The following is a 17,896-nucleotide window of genomic DNA, read 5'->3' as shown; positions in this document are numbered from 1 at the left end:
TCCGGTCAAGTTCCATTGAAAACACATGCTATGAGAACTACCCATCGATGAAGCAAGACCTCAGCGGCCAGAGTCGATTTATGTGTCACTCATGTACTCTATAGTCATAGTAACACGCCCAATAGTTCCTGTCGACCCTAAAGCACATTCGAGCCAAATATCAAGGCATTCGACATATTTTTACCATAGGTACCTGTCCAATATTCATAGGCATCTTTCGATCTCAAACATTCCATCAAATAACATGCTAATGACCCACCGTGCAGGGCGTGATAGTTACGTTATGAATGGCATGACGTCATTATATACACAATGGGATCTGGGTGAACGCATTTTCAATTGGGGTTTCTTTTATATCGCTTTCGTGCAATTTTAATGGTACTATAATATTCACTGATAGTTTAAAGCAATTTGTTCCTGGTTTTTATTCTCTTTTCCGTGCATCGTGACTTACTTTAGGACTAATGAATTATTATCAGTATTCCAAAATTAGGTTTTAAAATTTGGGAAATATTACGTTGAAATAAAATCTGTGAATATAAACTAAATAAAATATTCATTTACTGTAAATACACGATACAATGTTAATGGCCGGACTTGATATTTTATACCGGGTTTTATAGGCCTAGTTTTTGTATTTTGGAAATGCTGTTTATTGGTTTTCTTTTCCGTAGGCCTTTACAATTCTGAACAGATATTAAAGAAGAAAAATATTCCATTTATTTGCGTTTTTGCAATAACATTCGGGGGACGAGGGCATCACGAATTACATCACCCCTCCCCAAATAATGATTGTAGTTTCTCCTCATTTGCTTGTGCGTTGCCACAGCAGTCTGATAGATGTGCATGCGCTTTGCGATCCTCTCTATCTTATTTACATACGAAATTGATTACTCGCATGGGGTCACATCAGGTCAATGCGTGATAGCTCAACCAACAACTGTTGTTTATTCATTACTACTGAAACAGCAGTGCACTATGATTGGCTATATGTAAATTAAGCATTGGGGTATCAGCTAATTATAGTTTGTCCTCTTGCCCATGTTAACTTGTTGTAATGGGGGTCTTTGGGGTGACAGCAATTCTGAAAAAGGGGTTCTCAATCTCAACACCTCCAAAGTGGGAGTGCCCCCCTACCCCCCAGTCTGTTGGACTGTTGGATTCTCAGATGATGGTGGATGCGATATCGCTATTTTTGACGTCGCCATTGGATTAACACATAATCATGAAATCTTCACAAACAATTCTAAATTTGTTATGTGGTGTCAAAGCAAAATTATCTTACTCTAAAACCGTTGGGGTTCTGCAAAGTACCCCACTGCAAGTATGTTAATTGTCCATTTATAATCGCTAACCGTGTATTGTGAATGGGGCTGTCAGCCCTGTATCTTCGCCAGCCTCGTACGTCCGTGTTGCGTGTCCTATGCCGCCTGGGATTCTGTACAGAGTGCAGACACCGACAGCAATAAATAAAATCCTAATATAAAATATAGTGTGCACTGCACACCACACAGCATTGATACAACATTTAGTCATTTATTATACAACAACAACAATCGATGTTACTCTCACCTCATCTCCTACCAAACATACTGCGGCAGGATTACCAGAAAATGGTTCTCCACTAAATGCATCTATAATAAACATTGGAAGCTCTCTTCCAAGCATTTTATTAGAATCGCCAGATCCTGACACAACATTTGCGGCCATTTTGTTGTCTGCTACATGGACGAAATGTCGCCCTCTTTTGATGAAATAATGTCATTTTCTCATTGCAGCCAATAGAAATGTTCGTTTTATGGGAAGCGTATGATGATTCCACCAATCACAGAAAGTCTTCCAAAATGTGAGGGATTTCCAAAAAAAAATTCACAACAAAATAAGAAAGTCAACATGTCGTCGACACAGCAAGCCACAAAAAATACCATTACTTTGAAGGGTTCCAGCGAGATTGTTGCGGAATTCTTCCGTAAGTCATATGATATGGTATAAAATGAATGAATTAAAGTGTTTATTTACTGTTGGATTGCAGTGTAAAGGTAAACATTGACAAAATTGTACAGCATCATTCATGCATTCATGAATCATGTCGACCAGGGTGCAAAATTTGGCAACCTTTGGCTTAGTCCGAGGTGCTCTGACGATAACACTCCGATCGCCAGGCAATCTACGTTATTAACGTTGTAGTAGGCCAGTGGGACAACGAAAACGCTACGTGAACGAGCTACCTTTGGCTTTGCATGTATGCCCTTATTCCTAAAAATCGACCAATAAAGCTGAATAAACTTGATCGCTGAGTACATGGATCGAATCCATGGGTTCCTACAGTCACCCATGGAAAACAGGGTACTGAAAACCAGTACACAATCTGAGGGCTGATGACACACATTCGATGGGTGTAATCGCTGAGCGATTGCGATGCACTGCTTTTAAAAAGCAATGGAGAATTGCAGAATTTGGGCGATCCTGACTTTTAGACCACCCTCGCTATATAGGGCTCAAATATTACTATTTCATCAAGGTTTAATATTCTAACAAGCTTAAACTAAAAGTTTCATCTAAGGAGTCAAGCTTTAAACTATTAAGCAAAAATATCCAACAAGCTAAAAACGATTTTTTTACCCGTTTTTAACAAGCTAAAACCAATTTTTGAAAAGAAGCTTTAACATCAATTTTTTCATTGTAAAAACCATCTAAACAATCTTTAAAAATACAGTGACCTACCTAATATTACTAATCTATGTTTCCGATGATATCCAAGAAGCTAAAATATTGTGAAAGAGGGCAGGGCTTTGAGTAATGAAGGAAATTACGGGTAAAATACATCACGCTTTTTTCGAGAAATTCGCCATCTTGAATAAATGCAGAATTGCGTCATGCAGTAAAACGATGTCAAACGCGCTTGAAAATGCATGATACGCGAGCGTAAATTACCGTCAAAATGAGCGTACATCAAGCGCTTGTGCTACGCGAAAACTTCGGAGCTGGCATCACCGGTTTTGTAACCAGCTCTTTTACGTCAAAATTAGCTATAAAAACGTGAATTTTGGAACAAAATAAAGCTTGTTTGATGGAATAAAAGGTATGTTTGTACAGTTGAAAACATGTTTAACCTTGTTGCGAAAGTTTAATATGATAAATTTGCAATTTGTACCTTATATAGCTCGGGTGGTCTAAAAGTCAGGATCGCCAAGTTAAATTGATGATGCATCGCTCGTCTATTTATAATTTTATTTTGGACTATGTCTTGGTTATTTTTTATTACAATTTTATGGCGATCTTGACTTCTAGACCACCCGAGCTATATAAGGTACAAATTACAAATTTATCATATTAAACTTTCGCAACAAGGTTAAACATGTTTTCAACTTCTTCTCTTCTTCTTCTCGTTTACTGGCGGGGCTCATACTTTGAGCATATAAGCCAGGCATGTGGGGGGGGTTATGCTGGTTAGTTAAGGTTTTGATGAGTCTGCAGATGTGCCTTGAAGCTCTTAACACTTTGAGAAGTGATGATGTTGTCAGTTAGGTTATTCCACTCCTGTATGGTGCGTGGGAAATATGAGTTCTTATAGGTGTTTGCGCGGCAGTGAGGTACTTGGTAATTATGTGAGTTCTTGCGGTGAAGCCGAAGGCCTTGACCTTGTCGGGTCACGGCGTTAGGAACTGGTCACTGGGTATGTCGACAAGTTCTTGTGTAATCTTGTACATAAGTGCGAGGCGTGCTGCAGACCTTCTGTCCTGGAGAGGTGGCCATTCAAGGTCGCGAAGGATTTTGGTGACAGTTCCCTCAGATTTCTCATAATTATGTTTGACAAACCGAGCTGCACTCCTTTGGATTCTGTCCAGTTGTTTGCAGTGACCTTTGGTGTGGGGATCCCACGAACGGCGCCGTATTCAGTATGCGGTCTGACGAGACTGGTGAAGGCAGTCGACTTGAGCTGCTCGGAGCAATTATAAAGGTTGCGTTTAATCAGCCCCAGTATTCTGCTTGCTTTGGCAGTTGAGTGCGCGACTTGGGTGTCCCACTTCATGTCGTCTTGCAAATGTATACCAAGGTATGGGTGGGAATTCACGACTTCCAAGGTCTGACCACTGAGTTTATATTTGTTGTACATAGGTGACCTAGCTGATGACATATGCATAACTTTGCATTTACTCGCGTTAAAACGCATCTGCCCCTTAGTTTGCCATTTACTCAGGGTGTCAAGATCCTTTTGAAGGTCTTCAGAGTCTTTAGCACATGAGATAGTCTTATACATTAAACAATCATCCGCAAATAGACGCGGTGTTGAAGAAAGATTCTCCGGCAAGTCGTGCACATAAAGTAAAAATAGCAGTGGCCCCAGGACAGTGCCCTGGGGTACGCCAGAATCCACAGATAGATATGAAGATGACTGCCCTTCTAAAACAACTTTCTGCCGTCTATTTGTGAGAAATGCCTGAATCCAACAGATGAGTTTGTTGTTGATACCATAATATTTCAGCTTATTTATCAGTCTAGCATGCGGCACGGTATCAAATGCTTTGCTGAAGTCGAGTATGATTACGTCGACCTGTTTTTTGCTGTCCAGTGCATGAGCCAAATCATTTGTTGTTAAAACTAACTGAGTATCACAAGATCTGCGCTTTCTAAATCCGTGTTGGTAGTCGGACAAAATCTGATGATCATCCAGATGTTGCATAATCTGACTATGTATCACATGTTCGAACGTTTTACAGCATATGCTGGTTAATGAAACTGGGCGGTAGTTCTTTGGATCCACCTTCTCCCCCTTCTTAAAAATTGGCGACACATTGGCTTCTTTCCAATCTTGAGGGAGCACAGCTTGCTGGAGAGAGCAGTTGAAAATGTCTGTTAGGACTGGAGCGATCTGGTTTGCAAGCAGTTTTAACACGCGAGAGGGGAGACCATCAGGCCCGGCTGCTTTTGCTGGTTTAAGGTCGTTTAGAAGCTTCAGAACCCCTTCAGAAGTAACTTTGAAGTCACGCATTTCAGGAAATGGTGATGTTCCCTTGTGTGGAATCTGGGTTGTGTCTTCCTTAGTAAACACAGTCTTAAAATAGTTGTTAAGAATTTCAGCTTTGCCTTTGCTGTCTGATATCAATTGGCCTTGGTCTCTAAGGGCTGCAATGCCACCACAATCTCTCTCTTGAGAGACTTGATATAGCGCCAAAATATTTTGGGATTCTCTTCCATACTGGGTGTCAAACATACCTTTTATTCCATCAAACAAGCTTTATTTTGTTCCGAAATTCATGTTTTTATAGCTATTTTTGACGTAAAAGAGCTGGTAACAAAATCGGTGATGCCAGCTCCGAAGTTTTCGCGTAGCACAAGCGCTTGATGTAGGCTTGTTTTGACAGTAATTTACGCTAGCGTATCATGTATTTTCAAGCTTGTTTGACATCGTTTTACTGCGTGACGCAATTCTGCATTTATTCAAGATGGCAAATTTCCCGAAAAACGTGATGTATTTTACCCCGTAATTTCCCTCATTACTCAAAGCCCTGCCCTCTTTCACACTATTTTAGCTTCTTGGATATCATCGGAAACATAGATTAATAGTATTAGGTAGGTCACTGTATTTCTAAAGATTTTTTAGATGATTTTTACGATGAAAAAATGGATGTTTTAAGCTTCTTTTCAAAAAAAGCTTGTTAAAAAATGGGTAAAAAATCGTTTTTAGCTTGTTGGATATTTTTGCTTAATAGTTTAAAGCTTGACTCCTTAGATTTTAGTTTAAGCTTGTTAGAATATTAACCCTTGATGAAATAGTAATATTTGAGCCCTATATAGCGCTGGTGGTCTAAAAGTCAGGATCGCCAATTTTATTATACATCCGCGGTAATAATAAAATAAGCCAAAAGTGTGTTGATCAGCCAATCAGCGTGATTGTTTAACTCTTCTCTCAGCATGCAGGCATGATTGAATTTCCTCAATTATAATGTATTATTATCATATTCTGCAATTCTGTCGGTCGAACATCCGGGCATGAACCGGCTCACAATAGCGCTGGAGACGAGTGAAAACAACATTCGCATTCACTGAACTCTGGAGTGTATCACAAGCTATCACACTATTGTGCCAGGTTCGACTCTCTGCAAATAAAAATATGCGATAGTTGTTTTCACTCCTGGTTCCAGCTCGGGAGCGCTGTGTAGTACCAACTACAGATACAGATACTCCAATGCTAGGGACAGGCATACAAATTTCAAATTGATTCTATTAACCTGAATTGTTGTTTATTGGAAGAGAGAACTTCTCAGAAACAATTTGATACCAACATCAATCTTCTACTGTATTGCTAAGTGAAGTTATGATGAAATTACTGTCGGAACATTGGGCAATATTTTCTGTATACCTCATAAATAGATTCCTGTCATCTGATCAATTGGTTAAAAGTGCAGTCATTGAATTAGCTATGCCCTCCTTTTTAAGAATTTCGTAAAAACTGAACTATTCCCTGGGCAATAGTCTTTTAAACAGACTATTCCCGGGCATAGTCATTTTCACATCGTAAGGCGTCCCGATCAAACTCTCTGCGCGATCATCCCTGCGATGTCGTGTTAGCATTTAGACGCTGGCGCCAACGCGCTGCCTGCCCAGCTTGGTGACTTAATCGGTTCATAACGAAAAACTTTCTTTGTAAATTTTACCATGGCCTAATATGACCAATAAAATAGGCATTTTAACCAATCAGATGACAAAAATCTATATTAATGAGGTATATAAAACAAATATAGACTGCTTTATTCAGGTCATGGTCAGAGGATGTTTAAAGACATTCCCACAACCCAATGGGGTTTCTGACCTTGTATGTCTGGATTTTGTACACATGTGGTACAGTTGATCATACCTTGCATTGGGATTGTGTGCAAATATCTGGTGTTTTCATCCTATTATTTAACATTCAAAACTTTGGAATAAAATTAATGCAGTGGGACAATATGAATGTTTCCTGTAAGAAAATCAAATATCAGTCATAAGTCTCAACTATCAGCTTGTTGGCTGGAGTTTTAAAATTACCATTTTGTGTGTGTGGCAATGGGGACATTGCCTTTAAAATTAGGTTATATTGATCAAATTTCCCGATCATAGTGCATTGTAGGAATGCCTTTAAGTCTCCTCCTCTCCTTCTCTGGGTCATGGTTAAAATTATAGGCCCGCGGTGATCTCAAAACCATGTTATGATATTGACTTCCATAGGAGTGCATGGGGGACTTGATAATTTTTGTGCCCCTGTCAATTTTTTGTTTTCATTGTAATTTAATCTAATTTTTGTTTAATACTTTGTATATTGTCATTTTCAACACATCTGTGAAATGTCATATGAAAATTCAAATTTTTAGGTGGTAAAAATGTCAATAAAAATAAAATATTGCCAAGCGATTACAAAAAAGTGCTTTTGTCCAGCAATTAAAAGGGCATTTCGTGATCCACAGCATCATCCCCCACTTTTCTCAAAAAAAGTTGAGATTTTTATATCACTGGAAACCTCTGGTTACATAATGTTTATGTACAAAAAATATCTTGCAGATTAATTCGTTTAGCAAAGATATCGTGACATTTGAATTTCGTTCTGGTGCACCAGAACGAAATTACCACACATTGTCTATGGAGCAGTGTAATGCACATAATCATGCGTAACTCGCATAACGCATAAAATCGGAATCAACTGAAATTTTGGGAATAAGCTTTTTTCGTGGATATCTACTGAAAAATGTCATAAAAAGAGGATGCTAGGATCACGAAATACTCCTTTAAGGGCTGGGGTATGAACGTTTGGACAGTATTTATTGTGGGACATTAGAGCACATCAGACATATCGAATTGCATTCTGAATATGAAGAATGTCATTCTGATATCAAATAATTTTTGAAATTGCAATTTAATACACATTTTTAATGGCAAATCATTAAAAATTGATATTTTTGATATTTAACAGTACTTGAAGTAAACTTTATAAATCTGATGATTTATACTTAGAGTGTATGTAGGTGGGATGAAAAGCCCGACGATCAATTGAAAATTTTGACCTTTCAGTATTGAAGATATGAATTTTTTCCCAAAACACCAAAAAAATTAGGTCTTTTGGGGAAAAAATCCATATCTTCAATATGAAAGGTCAAAATTTTCAATTGACCGCCTGCTTTTCCTCCCTGCTACATACACTGTAAGAATATGTCATTAGATTTATATAATTTACTTCGAGGACTGTTATATATATCAAAAATTTGAAAAATATCAAATTTTTATAATTTGTCATAAAATTTGTATTATATATTGTGATTTTCAAAAAATGAAAATTATTTGATATCAGAAAGACATGCTTCGTATTCAGAATGCAATTCGACAGGTCTGAGGTGCTCTCATGTCCCACAAAAATACTGTCGAAACGTTAATAAACGCTCATTTTAGATCCCTTAAGTAAACTTGAATTGTTATAATTGTTATGTGAAAAGGATACAAGTTTTTGTCAAACTATGTTTCCCTTTTGTCAGAAGATGAATTTTGGGTGAAAATTGACTTTTTTCCCAAAAATGCCCCTTTCTGACCCCTTTTTGGGCTAGCCAGGAAGAGTCAGAAGCATCAAGACACTGTCACCAAAAGGTGTGACTCTTCCAAACTTATGAATGAATGAAAAGTTCTTGAAGGAAATCTGTACCATAAACTAATCAATGGCTAATATAGTTATATAGTATATACCCCTAAATTAAACATACCAGACGGTCTGTATGAATTTCGGAATATTCCTAACAAAGAAAAAGCACTTTTAATCCGCCATGATAGCTGCTTGCGAATCCTTTCTGCCACAAGCGCCTAGCGGTAGTGTAGCCTTTCACACAGACCCTCGGCTACCTTCGGCGAGCGTGTGTTGCTGTATTCATGGCATTCGCGACCCCCACAGCGAATTTTGGTTTTTAGTGCTGTTTTTACACTTTTCGTTCTCAAAAGACATTGTTGATCATAAATATTACTTTAAATACATTTTTATGTTCTAATGTAGTTTTATGGGTAAAATTGTCGCGTTTTCTTTTGAGCGAATGTTGAATCTGATAAATAATGATTAACGTAATTGAACACGTAAAGCATGATTTTATATAAAATTCTCTGCTTCACAGGGAGCCAGTGAAGTTCTTGCAAATACTGGCTGGCATGATCATACTTACTCGTACCAAGACCACCTGAAACGATACCAGCGAATGAAGCGTTTCTAGATGATTTCAAGAACACCACCGCGCATGCGTTTCAGACCTTTTTAGCCTACGTCTCGTATCCTACTATCGTATCGTTGAAACAAGAAAAACCATTGAAATGTATTCTCATGCCTGGTTTATTCCATTCTTTCTTTGATCATAGATTATGGGATTAACAGTGTGCTATACCAGCGAGGGATCTATCCGCCTGAAACCTTCACACGCAAGCAGCAATACGGCTTGACGTTACTGGTCTCAACTGACGACAAACTAACCAGTTTATTCCATTCTTTCTTTGATCACAGATTATGGGATTAACAGTGTGCTATACCAGCGAGGGATCTATCCGCCTGAAACCTTCACACGCAAGCAGCAATACGGCTTGACGTTACTGGTCTCAACTGACGACAAACTAACCAGTTTATTCCATACTTTCTTTGATCACAGATTATGGGATTAACAGTGTGCTATACCAGCGAGGGATCTATCCGCCTGAAACCTTCACACGCAAGCAGCAATACGGCTTGACGTTACTGGTCTCAACTGACGACAAACTAACCAGTTTATTCCATTCTTTCTTTGATCACAGATTATGGGATTAACAGTGTGCTATACCAGCGAGGGATCTATCCGCCTGAAACCTTCACACGCAAGCAGCAATATGGCTTGACGTTACTGGTCTCAACTGACGACAAACTAACCAGTTTATTCCATTCTTTCTTTGATCACAGATTATGGGATTAACAGTGTGCTATACCAGCGAGGGATCTATCCGCCTGAAACCTTCACACGCAAGCAGCAATACGGCAGCGTTACTGGTCTCAACTGACGACAAACTAACCAGTTTATTCCATTCTTTCTTTGATCACAGATTATGGGATTAACAGTGTGCTATACCAGCGAGGATCTATCCGCCTGAAACCTTCACACGCAAGCAGCAATACGGCTTGCGTTACTGGTCTCAACTGACGACAAACTAACCAGTTTATTCCATTCTTTCTTTGATCACAGATTATGGGATTAACAGTGTGCTATACCAGCGAGGGATCTATCCGCCTGAAACCTTCACACGCAAGCAGCAATACGGCTTGACGTTACTGGTCTCAACTGACGACAAACTAACCAGTTTATTCCATTCTTTCTTTGATCACAGATTATGGGATTAACAGTGTGCTATACCAGCGAGGGATCTATCCGCCTGAAACCTTCACACGCAAGCAGCAATATGGCTTGACGTTACTGGTCTCAACTGACGACAAACTAACCAGTTTATTCCATTCTTTCTTTGATCACAGATTATGGGATTAACAGTGTGCTATACCAGCGAGGGATCTATCCGCCTGAAACCTTCACACGCAAGCAGCAATACGGCTTGTCGTTACTGGTCTTAACTGACGACAAACTAACCAGTTTATTCCATTCTTTCTTTGATCACAGATTATGGGATTAACAGTGTGCTATACCAGCGAGGATCTATCCGCCTGAAACCTTCTCACTCAAGCATCAATACGCCTTGACGGTACTGGTCTCAACTGACGACAAACTAACCAGTTTATTCCATTCTTTCTTTGATCACAGATTATGGGATTAACAGTGTGCTATACCAGCGAGGATCTATCCGCCTGAAACCTTCACACGCAAGCAGCAATATGGCTTGCGTTACTGGTCTCAACTGACGACAAACTAACCAGTTTATTCCATTCTTTCTTCTGATCACAGATTATGGGATTAACAGTGTGCTATACCAGCGAGGGATCTATCCGCCTGAAACCTTCACACGCAAGCAGCAATATGGCTTGACATTACTGGTCTCAACTGACGACAAACTCAAAAACTACTTGTCAAATGTACTTACTCAACTCAAAGGTAGGAATCAGGGGTATAGAGTCTCATCACACAATGGGCTATTCCATAATCCACATTCCACACTACCCTGTGGAAGATATAGCTGAAGTCTTCCACAGAGGGAGTAGGAGTTTCAAATAGAACAGACAATTAGGTAACTTCCATTTGAAATACTCACTCCGGTTATGGAAGATAGAGGTGAAGCCATAATACAGGAGGAGTATGAGTGTCAAAATGATTAACTCTCTGACCAATTACATTTGAAAAACTTACTCCCTCTGTGGAAGATATTTCCAAAATCTTCCACAGGGGGTAGTGTGGATTTCAACTGGAATAGCACAATGCAAGAATCAATCTTGATTCTTACAATTAATCTAGTCAGTATTGGGCCAGTCCCAAGAAAGTATTTTGCATCATTGGACAGATGTTTCAGATGGACAAATCATAAATCAAAATGTTCAGAAGAGTCTTGAGAATCTTTTCTGCCATGTTGGCAAATTTGTAACCCGCAAAAAAGACAATCACAACATTTTACTGTGACCTATGGTTTTTGACCTCAACGAATGTGTGCTAACAGAAATTCAGTATATGATGTCGAATGTCTGGTGGAAATATATTTTACGTCATCAAATATTCGTTAAAGTCCATTTACACGAGGAGACTTGAGTCGCTTACGAATAACCATCTGGGTTTTCAAGATTTATGTGACAATCAACAGTTGAGTTTAGATGAGTCAACTACCAAAAAGTGATTACCAGTTCAGCACAATGTATGTAAAAGGGCAGTCCCCAAAAAGTCAAGTTTCACAACCAAACAACCTGTTAGTTCCTGAGGTCTGGGTTAAATAGACCTTTGAGAACACTAGTGGATAAGTGTTTAGCTAGCATATTTGTGTTTTATGAGAAAATGAATCTGAACAAAATATATCAGATGGGTCAATTGTTACTGGTCAAATCAGTATAGGCCTATAGTATAGTTTCTTTATAGCTACACATACTGTTTATTCAACTGTCTCAATTTCATCATCTGCAAATGGTGTTGTATCCCATGCTTGACCCTATTACTTCAGATACAAAACTGAATGAATTTATCTCATGGTATTAAAGGCCCCTAACAGTCAATTTTGAGTTTCCCGTCACATAATTTCTGAAAACAAGTGAGGTAACTTTTTCATTATTCATTATTTTTCTGCCTTTCATTATATGACCAACACGCATGTAAAATGTGTTGTTATTTGCCGCTCACTCACTTGAAGATGGATGTTTAGCCCAAATGCGATTCAAAAGTATATTAAAAAGAGTCTGAAAGGTTGACAGCAAAATGTATGTTTTGATTTTTCCACAAAAAATGAATTCAAGTGAGGGTCAGAAAATGAAGTGAGGGCGGGTGACGGGAAACTCAAAATCGACTTTCCTTGGCCTAATGCTTGGGCCTACTATATTGTATTTCACAATGTTATTTATTATTAATACTGACCAGATTGTCCCTTTGTCCTAGTCACTGCACCCCAGTTTTGAGGCATTCCATTGATTGTGAAACTGATATGCGCACTTGGGACCCTTCCGAGTCGCTTCAGAATAGAGCATGTTCTATTCTGGTTCAACTCGCTTCATAACCCTCTTGGGTCCTTAACTACCCAGTCAACACTGAGTTTACACGAGGCGATTCTGGCAGAGGAGACATTCCAGAGCGAGTCGCTTCACAAAGTCTCCTCGTCTAAACATACCATTAGAATCAAACATTTCTGGAATTAGAATAGGAATAGATTAAATAACGAAGACATCTTGCATTAAATATTCTATGCACAATAAAAAGTATGCTATTAGTTACTATAGTTTCTGTCAGGCAGTTTAACATTGAATGTATGCATGAGGGTTCGGTTACTATTGTTTCTGTCAGGGTTCAGTAATTCAGTTTCTATAATTTCTGTCTTTTTCAGATTGGCTGAATGAGCTAATAGTACAGAGAGTGGTGTTGGTCGTATCGAGCATTGATACGGGTGAAGTGTTGGAGAGATGGCAGTTTAACATTGAATGTGATAAAACAGCAAAAACAGAAAAGTAAGCAATCGCCCCAAAGCCCCCCATCCATGTGAAATGAGCCTCTCAGCTGGTCACATGCATAGTTCTAGATGAGCGGTTTTAAGCAGTATTAATTTCTCAACATTCTTAACAGTTTGCAGTTTCTTTTATTATGCTTTAAACTAAAAGATTATACCCAAAGAGTACAGACTCAAAATTAGCATGTGGGTAATAATATGGTAAAGCTGCAATCTTAATTTGTCGCTCATAGAGCTTGGAAGGCAAATAGTGTACCTTTTGCATGTATCAAGTCGCAAAGGTATGCACATTCACTAAGCTAAGCAGGCGCTATTGGCACAACACCATGAGGCGTAGATTGCAAGCAAACAAAAGAAGTTTTCCGCACGCCACGCTAGATGTTGACCCACAAGCCTCAGCACACTTTTACACCCCTTTACTGATTAATGGGTGATTCAATTTGAAATCTACACCCCCTTTGTGGAAAATTAAGATCATGTCTTCCACAGGGGTTGTGTAGGTTTCAACGTGAATAGCCCAGTAGGGGGGCATGAGGTGAACTTTATTGCAAAATTCTGTTTATATCATCAGAGTTTGTAAACTTTGATTACAAACAGTATGCACCTTATGACATTTTGTGTCTTCTCGATTAAATTTGACAGTAAACCGAGACAGAAGAGTGCAGAGGATATCAATAAAGGAATCAAGGCTGTCATCAGACAGATTACTGCTACCGTCACATTCCTGCCACTCCTAGAAACAGCTTGTAAGTATCTGGATGAGTCAGTCTTCAATAATAGTCCCTTACTTATCTTTTATCTGTGACTATCATTTGAAGACTGAATTTGAAGCAAACACCCTCTATGTAGCAGTTTCAGACAATAGCTAGGGATTATAAATGATTTGTGACCCGGCAGCACAAATGAGCCGTAAATTCCCTAAATTGTATTCTGAGTTACGGTGTAAAATGTGTACGAAGGTCATATTCATCGGTAACTTACGCTGGCCCGACATCCGTCTCATTTCGATAGTCAAAAACTAATCAATAATCCTATTGTTGAAGTGGATAATAAGCTTCTACCTTAGATGGCTATAGAACTTTTAATAGCTCTGGTCTTTGTTTGCTTATATTGCTAAATCCTGTATGTTCAAGTGGTGGGTTACCAGGCATTGTATTTTGTACAGGTATGCATAACCAACAATTAACAATGAGAGAACTTTCTTAAACCTTGTTGACTTGGGGATGATTTGAAATGACCGCCAATTATGACTGTTTGATATTTATTGCCAACAATGTGGAAAAAGAGACACATGTAAAAACGTAAAAGCTATAATTTTGTTGAAGGAGCAAAGTTTAACAAACCATAACCCCGCTTCTGGATATCGTTTGAAGTCAAATGATATACCATTTTTAAGTTTATGATGTTTATTTTTTAAACACGAAATAAAACAAAATTGACCGGGGGAGGAATTTACGGCTCATTCGCCGTGGACGGTCACATTTCATTTGTACAAAACCAAAATGTAACTCACTATTGACGGTTTCGCCTATCATGGTCAGTAGGCATCATCAGAATGATGGTTGGATGTATCCCGGCCAACGAGGGTGTTTTATCAGCCAGGAGAGGATCATACACGTGACTAAGGAAGTAGGCCCCTTGTCTCTGTTCATGACGTTCGGGCCTCTTCTTCTGATCCAAATGGATTCTTTGATTCTTCTTGTATTTGCATCGCACTCTTTACACAAGATCTTAGCATTGTCCCAGTTGATGACATGGTTTTGCTGGACCACATGGTCCACAATTGTGGACTTGAACTGCTCGTTCACTGATTGCTTGCGAGTTTGTCGTGTGCAGTTAGTTTTGGTCTTTGATGTCCAACCTGAAGTAAGGATTTACATTTTACAACCATTATTCTGATGATGCCTACTGACCATGATAGGCAAAATCATCAATAGTGAGTTACTTTTTGGCTTTGTACAATGAAATCATTTATAGTGTTTACCAACAAACCTGATGAATCAATTTAGTAATAGCTAGGGATTACTGGGCAGAGGTGAGTCTTCATGGCCACAGAAGCATAGTCAAGGACACTCGTGCGAATTAAAAGACTTGTGGATCGCGACAGTAAAATGTCAAAGGTCAAATTTTGTGTACTTCAGCCACACCCAATACATGTATGGCTCTTGGAAACAGCATCTGCTAATCATGTTTGCAGTGGCACTCTTTTCTATCCTGACTGGAGGGTTTGAATGAGAACGTCATATCCTTGATTCTCGTAAACAAATGTGCGGGAATCAATCTCGTAAATATTTTATGTACAACAAAAATGGAAGACATGTCCTTCATCTCCCACACAGGGAGTGTGAATTTCAAATAGGGTTACCTGAATGGGTAGCTCCATTTGAAATATACACCTCTGTATGGGATTGAGGTCATGTCTTCCATAAGGGTGTTTGGCTAATTACAATAGCCCATTGGACTCCAATTGTTAACATGAGGTCAACTTTCATTTGCAGCATCTTTAACTCCATGAGAACTACCTGCCGATTGGCCAAAAAGAAGTTTTCATTATCAATTGGACCAATCACCAACATTGTTAGAATAATTTTACCACACAAAAAAATGGGGGTGAATTATTTGCAAAACTCCATTCTGATTGGTGATTAAAATGAAAATATCATGGAATTGACCAATCAGAGGCAATGTTAGATCGGCAGGTGCCAGGTAGTGCTCAGGGGGTTAAGAGTCTGGCCTATCTCTGTTTCTCGACTCATCAAAAACCTAAAACAATCTCTCTTACCATTGTGTCTTACCATTGTTTTCTCTCATTTGCAGGTACCTTCAACCTGTTGTTCTACACAGACAAAGACCAGGACATCCCGGAGGAATGGGAGGAGTCTGGCCCATCTCTCATCCCCAACTCTCAAGAAGTAAAACTAAGAAGTTTCACCACAAGTATCCACAAAGTTGAAGCGGCAGTCTGCTACAAAAATGACGACTAGAATACAACTTGAATTGAGGTATTCCAGTCGAAATCAATACACAGGGAGTGTGAATTTCAAATGGAGTCACCCATTCATGTAACCCCATTTGAAATTCACACTCCATGTGCGGAAGATTAAGGTCATGTCTTCCATAGAGGGTGATAGAATTAAACTGGAATAGCCCATTAACCCCCTGAGCACTACCTGCCGATCTAACATTGCCTCTGATTGGTCAATTATATGATATCTTCACTTTAAGGGAAGGGGTATGAACGTTTGGACAGTATTTATTGTGGGACATTAGAGCACATCAGACATATCAAATTGCATTCTGAATACGTAGAATGTCCTTCTGATATCAAAGAATTTTGATTTTTTGAAATTCGCAATGTAATACACATTTTATGGCAAATCATTAAAAATTGATATTTTTGATATTTAACAGTACTCGAAGTAAACTTTATAAATCTGATGATTTATACTTAACGTGTATGTAGGTGGGATGAAAAGCCGACGATCAATTGAAAATTTTGACCTTTTGTATTGAAGATATGGATTTTTTTCCCAAAACACCAAAAACAATTAGGTCTTTATGGGAAAAAATCCATATCTTCAATATGAAAGGTCAAAATTTTCAATTGATCGTCCGCTTTTCCTCCCAGCTACATACACTTTAAGAATATATCATTAGATTTATAAAATTTACTTCGAGGACTGTTATATATCAAATATTTGAAAAATATCAAATTTTTATAATTTATCATAAAATTTGTATCATATCGTGATTTAAAAAAAATGAAAATTATTTGATATCAGAAAGACATGCTTCGTATTAAGAATGCAATTCGATACGTCTGAGGTGCTCTCATGTCCCATAAAAAATACTGTCGAAATGCTCAAAGCGCTCATTCCAGATCCCTTAATCACCAATCAGAACAGAGCTTTGCAAATAATTCACCCCAATTTTTTTGTGTGGTTAAATTATTCGAACAATGTTGCTGATTGGTCCAATTGATAATGAAAACTTTTTTTTGGCCAATTGGCAGGTAGTTCTCATGGGGTTAACCTGTCTACTATAGTCCGTCAACTCAAAAGTACAAGTAAATAGATTAAAATTATTTCAGCGCAATGCGTGTGTAAATGCTTCTTTGGCGCATCAACTTCTGCACGATTTGTATTAATTGCTGAGCGCACCACAGTCTTTATGCATTGCATTTTTTAAACACGCAATGCGTGTGATGCAAAGCATCGACCCCCAATGTCGCATATTTGGTTTGTACTTCTTAGGTTGAAGCAGTATAGTGTCTCTATGTACGGTGTTTATGAGCCTCTACAGGCCAGTTCCTTGACCTTTCAGCAGCTTCAATTGATTACATTAATGTGCCCTGCTCCCACAAAATGAGCGTCAAGTTGGGAGTTTGGAGATGTTCCTACTGTTGATTTGTTTGTTCTTTGTTTGAAGACGCCTGTATTGTCAGCAGTATGTCTTTGTGAATGGGGATAGAATAGTCAGTGGTATGTCCTTTATGTATGGTGATATAATATGACTGTACTCCATATTCAATTCTGTCCCTATTAACAAAGGACATACCACTGACACTGACTATAGACGAATCCAATTTCACGCATTCCTACTCCTCAATGGCAGCCATAGCCGCGACGGGGACCCAGCTATCTCACCTAAAATGTGAAATAATGTGGCCTTGAAGGGTATTTTAAACTGCATTCTATCACCCGTGTTACACGTAGACAAAAGAATGATGACAGTTTACAACACAAAAGAATCTAACATCAAATTTTAAGCAGGTTTAATCCACCCAATTGGG

General features: G+C 38.7%; 2 protein-coding genes across 5 annotated transcripts in view; one reads left to right on the top strand and one right to left on the bottom strand.

Annotated features, from left to right (window-relative positions):
* The window catches only part of LOC140171713 (phenazine biosynthesis-like domain-containing protein), a 39,433-nt gene extending 37,686 nt beyond the window's left edge, over positions 1 to 1,747 (bottom strand). For all 4 annotated transcript variants that reach the window (XM_072195015.1, XM_072195016.1, XM_072195013.1 and 1 more), the window contains exon 1: positions 1,573 to 1,747. In XM_072195015.1, the coding sequence (XP_072051116.1) occupies positions 1,573 to 1,710 (138 nt within the window). In that variant the 5' untranslated portion in view covers positions 1,711 to 1,747. The remainder of the gene's footprint in view (positions 1 to 1,572) is intronic.
* A 35-nt stretch (positions 1,748 to 1,782) lies between these two features.
* On the top strand, positions 1,783 to 16,603 carry LOC140171714 (mitotic spindle assembly checkpoint protein MAD2A-like). Its single transcript, XM_072195017.1, has 5 exons — positions 1,783 to 1,969; positions 10,920 to 11,066; positions 12,985 to 13,105; positions 13,747 to 13,850; positions 15,922 to 16,603. Exons 1-5 carry the CDS (start codon positions 1,810 to 1,812, stop codon positions 16,086 to 16,088), a joined length of 699 nt encoding a protein of 232 aa, XP_072051118.1. The 5' UTR covers positions 1,783 to 1,809; the 3' UTR covers positions 16,089 to 16,603.
* The last annotated feature ends 1,293 nt before the right edge of the window (positions 16,604 to 17,896 follow it).

The sequence above is a fragment of the Amphiura filiformis genome, chromosome 15 (assembly GCF_039555335.1).
Source record: "Amphiura filiformis chromosome 15, Afil_fr2py, whole genome shotgun sequence".
NCBI lineage: Eukaryota > Metazoa > Echinodermata > Ophiuroidea > Amphilepidida > Amphiuridae > Amphiura > Amphiura filiformis.
The sequence above is the reverse complement of the archived record's forward strand: the minus strand, read 5'-3'. Positions and strand labels throughout refer to the sequence as shown.